At 48.9% G+C, this 16,068-nt stretch overlaps 1 protein-coding gene across 2 annotated transcripts in view; it reads left to right on the forward strand.

Moving 5' to 3' along the window:
- The window catches only part of LOC138102668 (butyrophilin subfamily 3 member A1-like), a 35,807-nt gene extending 20,745 nt beyond the window's left edge, over positions 1–15,062 (forward strand). Inside the window, exons 5-11 of one of the 2 annotated variants that reach the window (XM_069000388.1) lie at positions 4,769–5,044; positions 5,388–5,489; positions 9,893–10,060; positions 10,381–10,548; positions 10,991–11,029; positions 13,308–13,334; positions 14,292–15,062. In XM_069000388.1, coding sequence (XP_068856489.1) covers positions 4,769–5,044; positions 5,388–5,489; positions 9,893–10,060; positions 10,381–10,548; positions 10,991–11,029; positions 13,308–13,334; positions 14,292–14,860 — 1,349 coding nt within the window. In that variant the 3' untranslated portion in view covers positions 14,861–15,062. The remainder of the gene's footprint in view (positions 1–4,768; positions 5,045–5,387; positions 5,490–9,892; positions 10,061–10,380; positions 10,549–10,990; positions 11,030–13,307; positions 13,335–14,291) is intronic. The other variant, XM_069000389.1, reaches the window with a different exon arrangement.
- Positions 15,063–16,068: the final 1,006 nt, after the last annotated feature.

Below are 16,068 nucleotides of genomic sequence, written 5' to 3' on the forward strand. Positions count from 1 at the left end.
TTACATTAATTAACTACACAATTGCAGAAAGAAGATGGTCTCAGCTTAGAAGGATGGTTAAAGTCACTAGGTTTAGGACCATGGCTAGTTTCACTCATGCAGCATTTGATTACTGTAGGACTAGTAATATTATTAATAATAGTGTGCTTACCTTGTCTATGCCAATGCTTGCAAAAGATGATATACAAAGTTACTACATCTGTAGCCAATCAAGTATTGCTTTTACAAAAAGAAAAAAGGGGAGTTGTTGGAGAATGGTTAGAGGATCAGGGACATGGATCATTGATAAAGGGTACAAATCAATAACAGAACTGTACAAGCAAAGGCCTGCACAAGAAAAAGCCTCCATGAGAAAATGCCTGTGCTAGAAACAGGCCTGAGAACCAAAAGGGAGTTTTAAGGAGGTACAGTGCAGTGCTGATAAGATGTACTGACCATGAGAAGGGAGGAAGATCTTTGATCTCTCAAGTCAAGACATAAATAATAGAAGCTTGCCAAATGTAGTCTTTTATCTAACCCAATTATGTAGAAGTAAGAATGCACTTTTGTAAGTTTAAACTAATTAAAGAACTGATAAGCATGTACACTCAATACTATATAAGTGCCTCTGTATTGCTAATAAACGAAGCTTGCTTTATCAATCACATTGATTGTCTGCATATCTTCCCCCGCTGAAGTCAGCAGCTTATTAAGATTGGCTGCTTAGCAAACAATGACAAAACTTTCTAACAATGACCATTCAAGCATTAAAACAATCAGCTATACAAGCAAAGATATTGTTGTTACATATAATCCACAGGTTCTTCCTTGTACACACTTACCGTCCCAAAACAAGAACATCCTCTCCTTGTGTCCAGAACATCTTCTCTCATTGATTATCTTCTTGGCTTTCTCTGTGGGTTTCACTGAAGCTGCAGAATTTCACTGTAAAATTCTCACGGGTAAATTCGGACCGATTTCAGGTCTGACTCAGTGAGGCTCCCAGGCCACCTGTCAGCCTCACCAGGCACCTTCTGCCAGAGGTTCCAGGAAAGACCATTGTTCCTGGCTGCAGAATAGAGCATGTTCTTTACTACTGGTCCTGTCCTGACTGAGCCAAGGGCTACCATGTGAGCAATCTCCTGCTTGATCTGGGCAAAGGCTTGTTGCTGTTCAGGGCCTCAGTGGAAATTGCTCTTCTTGCCAGTAACCAGCTAGAGAGGGCTCAAAATCTGGTTGTACTTGGGAATATGCATTCTCCAGAAACCTATGGCACCTAGGAAAGCTTGTGTTTCCTTCTTGTTGGTCGGTGGAGACATTGCTGTGATCTTATTGATGACCTCGGTGGTATCTGGTGCTGCCCATCTTGCCACTTTACTCCCAGGAATTGAATCTCTTGAGCAGGTCCCTTCACTTTGCTCTTCTTGATGGCAAAACCAGCTTCTGGGAGAATGTGGATGATTTTTTTCTCTTTTCTCAAATACTTTTGTTGCCATGTTCCTCTACACAGTGATGTCATTTATGTACTGCAGATGCTCTGGAGCTTCACTCTTTTCCAGTGCAGTCTGGATTAGTCCATGGCAGATGGTGGGACTGTGCTTCCACCCCTGGGGCAGTCGGTTCCAGGTGTACTGCATGCCCCGTCAGGTGAAGGCAAACTGAGGCCTGCACTCTGCTGCCAGAGGAATGGAGAAAAATGCATTAGCAATGTCAATAGTGGCATACCGCTTCACTGCTTTGGACTCCAGCTCATACTGAAGCTCCAACATGTCCGGCAGAGCAGCGCTCAGTGGTGGAGTCACTTCATTCAAGGCACGATAGTCCACAGTCAATCTCCATTCCCCGTCAGACTTGTGCACAGGCCAGATGGGGCTGTTGAAGGGTGAGTGGGTCTTGCTGACCACCCCTTGGCCCTCCAGCTCACAGATCATCTTGTGGGTGGGAATCACAGCATCTTGATTTGTCCGATACTGCTGGCAGTGCACTGTCGAGGTGAGAATCGGTACTCGATTTTCTTCCACCCTCAGGAGTCCTACTGCAGAGGGATTTTCTGACAGTCCAGACAAGGTGTTCAGTCGCCTAATGCCTTCTGTCTTCACAGCAGCTATCCCAAATGCCCACTTGAGACCCTTTGGGTCTTTGAAATACCTGCTCCTGAGGAAATCTATGCCCAGAATACACAGGGCCTCTGGACCAGTCACAGCTGGATGTTTCTTCCACTCCTTCCCAGTCAAGCTCAACTCAGCTTCCAACAGGGTCAACTTCTGCAATCCCCTTGTCACCCCAGCAACAGAAACAGATTCTGGATCCACATGTCTCAATAGGATTAAAGTGCACTGTGCACCAGTATCGACCAAAGCCTCATATTTCTCTGGTTCTGATGTGCCAGGCCATCAGATCTACACAGTCCAAAAGACCTGACTTTCCCATGTCTCTACCTGGCTAGAGGTAGGGCCCCTCTAGTCTCGGCTACCATTCACTCCCCGGGTGTAAATTCTGGAGGTTCCTTCCAGGGAATCAGACATATCATCCTCGCTTCTTTTATACCTGGCAGCTCAGCTGGAAGCTGAGGCTACATTCACTTTGGCAAAACTCCTTCTGTTGGTGTTTTCCTCCTTGAGCAGATACACCTGTGCTGCCAGAACAGAAGATGGCTTTCTATCCCACCTACTTATATCTTCCCCATGCTCACGCAAGAAGAATCACAGGTCAGCTTGTGGGCTGTACCTCCTCTCCTTGGCTGGGGGACGTTGGGCTCTGATGTTGGGCCCTCTGGTGTGCACTGGTGCCACATGGGAACTGCTCTCCCTCATCTCCTTCCTCATCTCCTCTCTCATCTCTCATCTCCTCCCTCATCTCCTCCCTCATCTCCTCTTTGAGACTCTTAACCACAGCAGAGAAGTGAGCCTGCATGAGGCTATGGACTATGCTCTCAAAATTCCTGAATTTTCTGGCTACAGAACCCACTGTCTCACGGTTGTCTTTGACATTCATTGTTGCCATGAAGCTGGAGTATTGGGATGACCTTAGATGTGCCAGATACCACAATATTTGTGCTGTGCACCTGACCTTATCAGGGTTGTTATCATGTTTCTGTCCCTTCCAAACAGTATCTCTAATACTGCCATTTTTCTCATGCGTTGGATCCCTTCCTTAGTGGTTTTCCAGAGCATTCTATGATGGTGCTCCTGCAATCTGTCTCTGTGAACAAACCTCTCTTACACTTATTAAAAGCTGCTCCCAGAGGGGAAGAGGCCCTGGTTCCCTCATGAACACCCGATCAATACCCACATCCTGGGTCAAGGATCCCAAATACCTTGCTTCACCACTATCCAGTTGCACCCATAAGGTTCCAAACACAAGTCAACCAAGTCAAAAAAGCCTCATGCCCCCACCACACTATGTCTTTTTGCAGATTCCGGAGACTGTCATGTGACAGGGACTCGGTGATCATTTCAGGCTCCAGCTCCTCCCCTGGTTGTGAGGGCCCTGGTACCTCATCATCATTAACTGGTCGTACTGATTTGGTTTTATACTTCTTCCTCTGCACAGGGGCGACTGCTGCTGGCTGTAGCTGCCCTTGTGGTTCAGCTGGAACCTGGACGGTTGTAACATCTGTGGGTTCCACTGCTGCACCATCAGACTTTCCCTCTTTGAGGCAGCAAGAGAGTTTCCTACCAGCTGGGGAAGAGTATTCCCTAAGCACCCAGCCTATCTCCTCCCATACCCCCATCCAATCGGTGTGGTACATTTCTAAGGTGGGCTGTTGAGCAGTGATGGGCTGTTGGGCAGTGTCAGGCTGTCGTTGGGCAGTGTCCCTGGCCCCTGTGGCATGCTACTGGACATCATCCTGTTTGGAAAATAACAGTATGAAAAGCCAGTTTCCATAAAGGAGACAGAATAGTCCTGCAACTTTATTTGGACAAAGGGAGGAAATCCAGCAGGGCACATGCCCACAGGGTTTTCCCTCTCCAGGTTTTGAAGGGCACAGCCTCCTTTTATCCTAAAACTCCCAGCAGCATGTTACCCTCTTCCTTTCCTCATTGGCTGAGGTACCAGGAAGGTACAGCCCTCCTGAACCGCCTACCACATATTGTCCCTTGAACCTGTCATTTTACCCCAAAGTTCAGAAGTTCAGGCTTGTGCAGACCCACTTGTCTGTTTCAGGAGCCAAAAGCTGTCTGGGCTCTGCAACAAACCTGCTGCCCAAAGTTAGTAGAGACATTAATACCAATTTCAAAGACGTTAACACCCATACCTTCACCCATCAAATTATTTGTAAAGACATTAGCACACATCTTTCCTCTCAATCCCTACCCCAGTCTCTGGGGTAGATGTCAGGATGTTTACCCAAGGCAAACTCACCTTGTCGCTAAATGCTAAAGAGAATATAACTAGGTATATCAGCAACACCAGCCATTGTACAATATGGTTAGCACCTAGAGAAAATTTGGACCCTTCAAAAGCTGTTGGGGTAGGCCCAAAGAAGTGGGAGAATGACTGGGAGAAAACTTCCCCATGTTCCTTCCTCACAATGGGTACCATCATTAAGGAAATCCCAAAGACATCAAAGACACAAACCCATCCCATACTGTAGCTCTTTCTCAGCCAAAGGGAATCTGGCATTTATGGCAGATGGAGTGTGGGATGACAGACAGACCATTGGAAAGGTTGTGTGAAAGACTGACAGAAACTGGCAGGAAACTCTGGGTTAAGCAAGAGCTGTGAATCCAAGGAAGAGCTGCTTTCATGCCAACTTCTCCCACTAACAAACTCTCTTGCCTTTAAGGTACTGGGGAAGTGTTCATTGACGTTCTGGGCTACCGGGAGCAAGGGCTCGAGCTTGGCTGCAGATCACAGGGATGGCTCCCCAAACCTACTGTCCAGTGGGTTACTGAGGATGGACAGAGGCTTTCAGCAGACACTGAAATACACCAGGACAATGGGAAACTCTTCAGTGTGCAGAGTCGAGTCACAGTTACAGGAGAGCAAGTGGGAAAAGTCACCTGTCAAATCCTGAACCCTCTGCTGCAGGTGGAGAAGAAAACTACTTTGAGTCTCTCAGGTGAGTCCCATCATCCTGAGAAGTCTTTGCTGGAGGTTCATGGTCTCAGGAGCCCTGTGAGGCCCTTCCCAGTGCCAGGGAAGGCGACAGCTCTCCAGTCCAGCCAGACCCATCCCAGAGCATCACGACACACTGCAGGCAGGACGGGCTGCAGTGAGAAATGAGCAGGGTCCCTCCTGCCCCACAGGCTGTGCACATCCCGAGGGAAGGCAGGCCCTGCCCACCCATGGAGGACTGGGACTATTTCTGCATTCATCTCCACAGGAGGTGTTTGGGTGGGTACTCAGATTTGGGGGAAATTTTGAATATTGCCAGATGACACTCATATATTTTCTTTTCAAAGGTGATGCTTTTCCACGTGTGTCTCCAGGGCTCCCTGCCTTCTGGACTGTATTCACTTTATTCCTTCTTACATTGGCTGCTGCTGTTGTTCTGGTGTATCGAGGTAAGGACTCTTGGTTCTCAGGACCTCAGAACCCTGGAGGTTTTCATAAGTGAGGCTGTGGGAGGTCAATCTCTGTGGAAAAGTTCTCTGAAGAACCTGCTCTGGCAGAGGCTGTTCCTTGTTCTTGGTAGAAAGGTGGCTCTGAACAGATGGCTCAGGTGAAGTGGCTGAGGGTTTTACACATCACTTCTGGATTTTTATTTCCCACATTGACCACAAAGGAGCATTTCTCAGCCTTTTTTTTTTTTTTTTTTTTTTTTTGACTGGTCTGATAAGTAGAATGAAATATCAAACAGAGTCTCCCTCTGGACCACAGAAGTACTGCACCTGCCTTACCCTGAGCTCTTCTGCAAGTAGAAGCTTTCCATGTGCTCATCAGTCACCTAGAGGCAGAAGGGTGATGCCTCCATGTGCAAATGAGAGCTTGGGTGGATCCTGGTGTTTACAGGCAAGAGGAGGAAGGAGGATGGGATTGGGGAACTTTTCCTGGAATGAATTGAAAGGATGCCAGTGGTGCCTCCCACCTTGGCAAGGGCCTCTCCAGAGATCTCTGTCTCTGCAGCCATGGCTGGGGACAGGTCCCCCTTCCCCAGTCCAGTGCCAGCTGTTCCAGCTCTGTGGTGTCTGAGGGCACAGCCATGCTCAGCCCTTTCTGGTGGGCTTTTGTGGACATGGTTTTCCTTCCTGGCTGGGAGCTGGAGCAGGGCCCTGCCAAGCCTGGAGAACCTGTGGCAGAGTGTCATGGCCAAGGGCCCAAAGCAGCCCCAGGAAACCATTGCTCACGGCAAGGCAGGACTGAGCCTTCCCTAACAGCTCTCCTGAGCTCACACCACTCACAGCTTCTGAGATCTGTGCATGGAGCTTCACCTCGATCTGGAGAGGTCCCCAAGGGCTGACAAATGCCCAGGGAAGGACCACCATAAGCACACAGGGGAAGGAAGAAGTGCAGCTGACGAAGCCATGGCAGATGGGGCTGTGGCAGACACCTCTGGGCATTGGCAGAGCCCACCTGACCAGGCTGTGTTGGTGACCTTGGCAGAGACTCCTGGTGGCATTTGGACTGTTCTTATACCAGGTTCAGACTGGAGTATCTCTCACCTGGCTGTGGGGTTCCTCTCTGCAGCACCACTGGGAGATACAAACCTGACCTCTCTGGTGCCAGGAGTGTTCAGCACCCATTTGGTTGAAGCCCTGAGCCCTCAGCTTGGTCCTCAGAGCAGACTCTGCTCTCAGCAGGAGACCCCACTACACACCTCCTGTGCTCCTTCCCACCCTGAGCAGCTTTGCCATGTGCTGACAGAGGCAAAACCAAAGTTCTAAGTCAAGCCTGAAGAACCCAACTGACTTGTTAAGGAAATCCCAGGCATGAAGGAGAGCTGTCAGGGAAGGTTCTGGGAGAAGGGCAGGAGCAGAACAATCCCTGTGTGGGGTGTCAGGAGGAGAAGGGGCAGAGTGAGGCCCAAGCAACCTCCCTGTGAAAGCCTATGTGGTGCTGCCCTTGAATTCTGTGGCAGCCAAGGCCCCTTTCAAGGCATAGCAGAGCATCAGAGCAGTGGGATACATTGATCAACAACCTCCAGCACTGCTGTCAGGCTCTTGGTTCACAGGATTTTATGTTTCTTGGGCTACTGAGTAACATGCTCTGCCTCAAAACATTTTCAGTGTGTTCTCATAAATGCAGTGGGAAAGATTTAGTTAAATTTCCTTTTACTGTTTTTTTTTCCATATGACTGTAATGGCCAGAACCTGAGTGCAAGAAGTGCCATGTCCAAGAAAAAAAGAAAGTCCATGGAACCCAGAGTAAGACAACTGGATCCCATTGCTCTTGGCTGTGGCCATCTTTGGGAACCTCTGGGATGGGATGTGTCACTGCAGAGAAGCAAGGCCAGTTGAGGTCTCTCCCGAGACCACGTTACCTGCAGAACTCCTTCCAGTGCACGGAAGGAGGCCTGGCCTTTGGGGTGACTTTGGTCAGAGGGACGTCCCTCTTTGAGGAGAGACGTGTCCTCCTCTAGCATGTGCCTGGTAGAGGAAAGCTTTCAAAGGCACAGCCCCTCACTTCTTGGGTTCCTTCTCCTTTCTTTAAGCACTAAAGCAGGAGTTCCTCAGAGGTTGGTATTGGAACTAGTGCTGTTTAATATCTTTGTTGGCGACACAGGGCAGTGGGATCAAGGCACCCTCAGCAGATTGTGCTGATGACACCGAGCTGTTTTGTGCAGTCACACGCTGGAGGGAAGGGATGGATCCAGAGGGACCTGGACAGGCTGGAGAGCTGTGCCTGTGAGAACCTCAGGAAGTTCAGTAAGTGCATTGCAAGGTGCTGCACCTGGGCCAAGGCAATCCCAAGCACAAGCACAGGCATGACTGAGGATGGATTGACAGCAACCCTGGGGAGAAGGACTTGGGGCTATTGCTTGATAAGAAACTCAAGACATCTCAGCAGTTTGTGCTCACAGCCCCAAAAGCCAACTGTGTCCTGGGCCGCATCAAAAGCAGCATGGGCAGCAGGTCAAGGGAGGGGATTCTACCCCTCCACTCTGCTCTTGTGAGACTCCACCTGGAGTGCTACATCCAGATCTGGGACCTCCAGCACAAGAAAGACATGGACCTCCTGGAATGAGTTCAGGGGAAGGACACTGAGTTGGTCACAGGGCTGGAACATCTCTGCTGTGGAGACAGGCTCAGAGAGTTGGGGCTCCTCTACCTGGAGCAGAGAAGACTCTGGGGAGACCTTAGAGCCCCTTCCCATAGTTAAGGGGGCTTCTAAAGAGGTTGTGAAGAGACTGTTTCCAAGGGCTTGGAGTGACAGAACAAAGAGAATGGCTGTAGCTGAAGGAGGTGAGATTTAGATTAGATATTGGGAAGAAATTCTTCCCTGTGAGGGTGGTGAGGCACAGTTTGCTCAGCGAACTGTGACTTCCATCCCTGGAATTGTTGAAGGCCAGGCTGAATGTGGCACTGAGCAACTGAGTGGGAGGTGTCAATGTAAATAGCATTGGGGTTGGAATGAGATGATCCTTAAAGCATCTTCAAATCCAAACCATTCTATGATTCCCTTAGTCTCTTCCTCATGTCAGGCTACCAGCAGATGAGCAGGGGGAGACTGTGTGAGCTTTTCTTGGTTCCTGTGGGAAGCAGTGGACATTTTTCATCCTAAAGTCTCGTGCAGGCAAACACAACCAAATTCATTGGTGTTCCTACTTGGGGAAAAAGCAGAAATGATTCTGTGAAGCTGAGTTCCAGGATGTCTTGGTTTGAGACAAATTAGGAGGAAACATCCTGAGATGAACATGTCCTCTAATGGAATGCAGTTTTCAGCAGCCCCTCCCCAACAGTTTTGAAAGGAAGCTCCTGGAGAAAAGTGAAAAAAACCCTGTTTATTTAACAAGCAGGGTGCACGCAGGCACAAGAGAAAATGAATAATGTTAGATAATAAACCTTCTTCTTGTGGAGAAAGATGGTGGATTTTTAGAGTCCTGTTCAGCTTCTCCCAAGGTCCTCCAGAGCCGGGTTTGGCACCCCAGTGCCTACCCTCCAGGCAGCGGCATGGGGCTCAGCGACACAGGACAAACTTCAAAAGAGAGGATTTGAGCATCCTCAGAGCAGATGGGATGATCTCCCCTTCAAGGAGACTGTGTCTCAGTGGCACAGCTTTTTCATAGAAAGGCCAAGGAAGGCAAAAAGCACAGGGATCCTGGAATCCATGGGGCAGAAGAACATATATCAGCTCTCCCAACAAACTCAACACTTTGCAACCATCTTTCCAGAAGACATTCAGGAGGGCTCACAGGGACTGGGAGGGCCTAAGGAAAGATACCCTGCCAGGGACTTTGAATCAGAACTTTTGGGCTGACTCAAAGAAATTGACTTAACAGCCTGATTCTATGAAGCAAGCATTCCTTTATTGCAGCACGCTGGTTACTCGGGGGATCCTTCCTCCATTTGAGTGCCATGAGTGTTGGGTGAACAGAGACACACTGATTACATGTTCAGTAGGTATCACCATCTCCTTTGACTTTATTTGATATAGTCACACCCGTTGTTGGAAGTTCTTATATGGTTCTTTGGGGTCTGTCTCCAATGTCCAGTATCCTTTTTAGGTGACTGTTCCTCTACCCCCGCTTGTGAGTAAGTGCAATATTGTTGTTTTGCATAACTTCTATTTTGTCAGCTTTGCAGAGCTGAGCTGGCATCCTGCTTGCCTTTTGCATGACTTCTGTTTGCCTAAGTTACATCCTTTATTTATTTCTCCAAAGCTGTGCTGTTGTGTTCTACCATCCTTGGTAAGAGTAAATGCTGTTCTGTTCTACTGTCCTTATCAGGATATTGATGCAGATGGCTACCCCCCTTTACCCTCAGGAAGGCAATGACAGTGTTTTGGTGATACTGTTCTTTCTTCACAGGAAAAACAGAGGAAGCAGCTACCTCACAAACCCTGGAATTCAGGCCAGAAAAGGACCTCCAACAGCTCTCCCAACAATTTCAAGCTCTGCAGCAAGCTTTCCAGAACATGCAGGAGTCAAGACAGAATGAACTACTGATGATCAGAGCAGACCTGGAGAACAAACAAGGTGAGCAGGACCATTCTCAAGCAGGCCTTCATCTCTGAAGGAAAACACTACTTTACAGGAAAACCATTCTGTGAGTCTATTCCCTCCTCAAATTGGGCACTTTGAGCAGAACTTCCTTGGGAGCAGCTCTTCCAGGCATGTGGAACACCTTTGATGCTGTGATGGCAACTGCTCTCTGCTCTCCCTCATCTCTGAAGGGAATGTAAGAACAGCATCTTCTTGGTCCTCTCTCAGAAGAAAGGCTCCATGTTGTAAGTGGGACAAGACCTCACTTAGGGGAGGGAAAATAATTGTCTCAGTGACACCTGTCTATTTCACAGGAATGACAGAGGAAGGAAATACCACAACATCCATGGAATCCATGTGGCAGAAGGATCTTCAGCAGATCTCCCATCAACTGCAAAATCTCCAGCAAATTCTCCATAATATGCAGGAGTCTATACAGCGTGACCTACAGCTCCTCAGAACAGAGCTGGAAAACAAACGAGGTGAGCAGGGTCATTCCCCAGCAGAACTTCATCTCTCTAGGCAAAAGCTGATCTACAGACAAATCATCCAGTGAGGTTGTCCTCCACAGCTCCTCCAAGGGGATGGAGAGGGACAGACTTTCCTGGATGAGTAGCTTTTCTGTCCCACCCACTCTGACACCTGAACACTGAGGTGCCGGCTGCAGGTGGTCAAGGTCCCTCTTCTCTCCCTTGTCTTTGAAGGCAGTGTGTACCATGGGCTCTCCATGACACATTATGTGCTAAACATGTCCAGCTGCACGTCCTCCTACACACTCACCTTCCTCACAACAGAGTGGTGTCTCACACAGCCCACAGATGCTGTTTGGAGAGAGGGAGGGGATCATCCTAACCCTCCATCCTGCCCATCAAGGCCTTTGCCAAGCCCTTTGGAAAACTCACAGGTCCTGTGCTCTTTCCACAGCCCTCCAGCAGTCAATCCATCCAAACCACTTCCAAGGAGGTGAGAGGGTCTTTGTTTTCTTCTTCCCAGAGCCCTGAACATGTCCCTGAACCCTGGGAGTGGGATATTTGTGGAGGGAAGGAGCACAGGGGTGTGAGAGCCCCAGATGGACCATAAGGGCTCAGGCCTTGGGCAAGTCATGCCTCACTTCCTGAGCTCAGACGCTCCTGATCAGCCTGACAAGTGTCTCCAGGGGAAACTAGTGCAGGAAAGTCACCTTTAGTTCCTGGGAGCCCCTTCTCATGTGAAAGGCCATCTCCTTTGTAGTGCATGGTCTGGCCATTCCTCTGGCCTCTCTTTCCCATCTGGAAAGAAAGGAGAGGCCAAGCTCATCTCACAACAGCTTTAGTCTTCCTTGGACCTCCAAGGGAGCAAGCTGGAGCCACAGGCCCCATGTCTGGGAAACAAAATTATCACACACCTTGATTTACTGCTTTCTCTTGGCAATTCTGAAAAACGTGAGTAGAAGTGGCTAAAAGAACAGTGTGTGTGTGTCATGGTAGAGTAGGGGAGTGTGGGGCTGGCCTTAGTGTCACGTAGAGCAGAGTTGACAACACTGTGTGGATCTCTGCTTCCAGATTTAGAACTTGGAAATTACTATGTAAAATCAGCAGATTTTAAGTCACTCTGGACATGTTGGCCTGGGGAAGGGTCAGTTGGCACCAGAAGAATCTCAGGCAGCAGCTGGGCTGCTGTGGGGAAGGAGCATGCCTAGAGCAGATGGGACCAGTGAAAAGCCCTGCAGCTACAGCTCCTCCCAGTGTAGAGCAAGCCAGAGAGGTCTCCTGCAGAGAAATTCATCTCCCTTTGTCTTGGTTGGAAAGACAGGTGTCTGCCAAGGAAGGCAGGAGCCTCCCTTGAAATGGAGAATATGACCCCCTTCTCTCTGAATTATTATAACTTTGAAATTAAGGGGCTTTCGGGCAAAGATATGAGAAAAGGAATAACAGTTCTTTACTAGTATGCATATCAAGGCAAACAAACAACAACAACAGCAGCAACAACAAACAAAACCAGAGTCCCAATGACAGCCTTCTCCTGGCCACAGGAACTTCCCCCTCTGGCGCAGTTCCACTCACGGCCGGCAGGGGCGCGGGTGGCTCCCAGCCGGGCAGGGCGGGTGCGATGGTTCCCCCGCGGCTGCAGGGGGCGCTGTGGCGCGAGCTCAGTTGTCTTCCTCTCCGTGTGGACAACAGCGGACACAGCGGGCAGAAGGGATGGAAACGGGGCTTCCTTCACAAACCCCTAGGGACTGTGCCCCTCTGGATAGTGAAATGAGCTGTAGCAAGAGCCTTGAAAGCAGCAAGCTGGAACAGCAGAGACGAGCAAAATCCCAGAGTAATAAACAAGATGTATCAGAAACTGCACAGCTGTACTGGGAGCTGTGGAGTGTCCCAGCAGGCACTCAGTGCTGAGTTAGTGTAGCAAAAAAATCCAGAACTGTAGCAGAGACAGGGTGGGGTTGGGTAGCAGCAGCCCAGCTCCCAAACATGGCCAGGAGAGGCTCCCTTGGAGTGGGAGGGGCTCGGGGTCCCGAGGTTTCCCCTGAGGCACCCCCGCAGATAGTGAAGGTCCTTTTTTAGTGAGGTAGGGTGTTAATAATGTCCAAGTGCAATCGCCACTCCCAGAAGCAGAGCTTCACTCACAGTAGAAGGCAGCAGGAGACGGAGCCTCCACTGGTGGTGAATTCTCCCCACAGCCTGTTTCCCCCCTCCGATGCCAACGAGCGAGAAAGCCAGCGAGGAGCTGTGCCCTGCCCCTTCCCCCAGCCCAAATCTCACAGTACCTCTGCCCGTCCCAAGAGAATGCCCCTCAGCTAGGATAGAGCAGCCACCTACACTCCTCCCCCTTCTCTGCAGTTACTTCTTTTGTCTCTCTTACCAGTTGTAATTGTTTCTTCAAAACAAAATGGGAGAAAATTCCCTAAGATAAAGAAAACAAAAAGGAAAAATGCTAAATTCCAACACAGTTGTTCCCCATCCTTTCTCTCCTGCCACCAGCATGGCATCTTCTTCCTTCTCTTCAAGAACTCCTGCTTGGATTTCAGGGCTGCTTGGAGTTTTTGCTGGTAAAGGACTGAGCACCCCAGTGCCTCCAGCTTTGCTCCCTTTGGAGGATGGCCTGGAGTACCTGAGGTGTTCCCCAACTTAGACAACAAGTGTGTTACTGCAGGTGAACCTCGTCCTTTTGGCCAACAGCTTGGGTTGTGTCTGAGCACATGGAGGCCCAGCAAGCCTTGACAAATCTACTCATTGCCTGCTTTTCTCTTTTCCCACAGGGCTTTTCAAAGTACAGACCTATAAAGGTAAGCACAGGGGAGATGATGGAGGAGAGTCCTCAGAGCCTGAGTACAGCTCTGGAAAACACATCCCACTCCCTCAGAGAGCTGTTTGAAGAAGAACACGCACAGGGAAGGGGGGTTTGATGCCTTTTTTCACTGCCATGTGCTGCCCAAGGCCTTGCCTGTGCTTGTCAGGAGCCCTCTCAGCTGTGGGAAGCAGGCACAGCTGGCTTGCAGTGGCCACTGCAGCCCCAGCTCCCACTCCTGCTTTGGCCTCTTGGGGCTCTCAGGAAAAGTGTCTGGAACTGATCTTGCTCCACAGCAGGAGCAGCTCCTTCTCCTTTCAACCTGAGCTGAGCTAGAGGAACTCAGTTCATGATATTACACCTTGTTTGAGTCCTGTCGGGAGTTCATCCCATCCTCTGATGGGTGTGGAAAGCTGAGGCAAGAAACATTCCCTTATCCTTATGGCACTGCAGGTCACTCTTCCACTCTAATTCATGTGCAAGCAATATCCCCCACTGGTGCTCTCCTGTTAGTGAGGAGAAACTGCTTAAATCTTGGAAATCCCCTTCAGACTTTGCCAAGGAGTTAATCCTGACATCCAAACCTCATTCCAGCTGCTGCCAACTCCTGATCATTTCCTCAGACCACCCCCCAGCAATGCAGAGATGGAGGGAGAGGGGGTTCAGCCCCACAGCTGCCTCCTTGGAGCTGCCTGCTGCAGTCCCAGCAGCGCTGGAGCAGTGCCTGGCATTTGGTGCCTGCAGGCTGCCACTCTCTCTGGCAGCAGCCCAAGGAAGGGACATGGTGGGAGGGGAGGGAGAAGCTGGAGGTGCCCTGAGGCAAGAGGCTGCTGAGTGCTCCTGAGTGTGGAGGGGGGAAGGACAAATGAGGAGGGGCTGAGGGCACAGAAGGGAAAGGCTCAGAAAAGCAGAGCTTGTGTTTTCTGCTCCTCATGGCCTGACCTGACCATTGCAGGGGATGTCACCCTGGATGCTGACACGGCTCATCCCAGACTGGAAATCTCTGCGGATGGACAGAAAGTGAAAGATACTGGTGTCATCAGACAAGTTCCCAGCAATGAGAAGAGATTTGATTCCCATCTTTTTGTGTTGGCAAAGGAAGGATACACATCTGGGAAACACTACTGGGAAGTGTCTGTTGGGAGAAGGAGAAGCTGGGCCTTGGGTATTGCCCGGGAATCTGTGGCTCGCAAAGGGCCATTGACTCTGTGCCCTCAGAATGGCTTCTGGGCCATAGGGCTGGCAGATGGACGAGACTATTGGGCCTACACAGATCGTTGGACCCGTCTGAGTGTGAGTAGGAACTTGCACAAGATTGGGATCTTCCTGAACATCCCAGCAAAGAAACTGAGATTTTACAATGCCCGTACGGGAGCAACTCTCTACAGTTTTAGCATTGGGGATGGCAACAGCCAGGAAGGGAAATTCATTCCCTTCTTCTCCACAGGCCCAGCTACTGAAAACCCTGGCCCTGAGCCTCTGATAATAGTGCAGGAGTTCGATGATGATGATGATGATGAGTAGTTCACACTGCATTTCAAATGTCAGTAATGTACAAGCAATGATCAAATCATGTTGTAATCAGGCTGCTGCTTAATTTTTTCTCCAGCGCTAAGATAGTGATCTGTTATAGGGGTCATCTGTGAAGTTTTAACATTATGTATCAGAATGAACATTTTTGTCAGGGAAATTTTATGTGCTCAATAAAAAGAAATGTTTTTCCTCATTTTATGAAAAAAAAGTCTATCACAGTGTCCCGCAGTGATAGGGAGAAGAAGAGAGATCCAGCAGGCAGGCATTATGCAGCAAGATTGATTTATTTAATTATTTTACATCTCTTTTATAGACTTCTTTCTTCATAGTCTAATTGGTCAAAGGATCAGCCACCCCTTGGGGTGATTGGCTAAAATCCTAAAACATCCATTGCCAAAGTATTTTTCTACTGTACTATAAGCAAGGCTTTGCAAGGTCGCAGGTGTTCATAGTTGATAGAACTCTGCTAATATCTTCCCTGAGAGAGAAAAGTATCCCACGGGACTGGAAAGAAGCAAGAAAAAAATCTTGCTGCCAGCATAATTGTATCCACAATAGTCTTCCTGTGGAAGGTGAGTTTTCCTGAAAAATTACTCTTCTTTTCCTACTAGTCTGTGAATTGTCATTTTCTTGAGGAGGGACAGTCACAGAGCATCTTTTTGGGCGTGTGGCAGCCATCCAAAATGAACCAACCACCCCTGTCTACACGGCTTTGGAATATCTCCAAGGATGGAGAACTCTTACCTGGGCTTTGTCACCCTCAAGTAATAAAGTATTTCCTGGTATTCAGAGGGAAACACCTGTGTTACAATGTCAAAATTTTCTAAAGCCAGGGCATTCCTTAATATAAGATCTTTGTGTATTTTCAGGCATATTTTGTTAGAAGGGAAATGCAATCAGTGGAAGAGACATCAGCTGCATCCCTTAGACCTCCCTCATGGACATCTTGGAACTAGCTCCTCTTTAAGGATGTAGTAAATGAAGATGTTGTTGTATGTCAGTAGAAGAGGCAGCAGCTGCAACCCTTAGTCAAGGACATCCTGGAACTAAATCTCTTCAATGATGTAGGAAATCAGGATGCTGGTGTATGTCTAGGTATTTATTCTCAACTTAGCAAAAGCCCCAAGGTCCATATATCCTACACCCAAGTCATTGTCAATATAATACTAAAAATCACTCCTACAGTTCAAAAAGGTCCT

The sequence above is a fragment of the Aphelocoma coerulescens genome, unplaced genomic scaffold (assembly GCF_041296385.1).
Source record: "Aphelocoma coerulescens isolate FSJ_1873_10779 unplaced genomic scaffold, UR_Acoe_1.0 HiC_scaffold_97, whole genome shotgun sequence".
NCBI classification, from domain to species: Eukaryota; Metazoa; Chordata; class Aves; order Passeriformes; family Corvidae; genus Aphelocoma; species Aphelocoma coerulescens.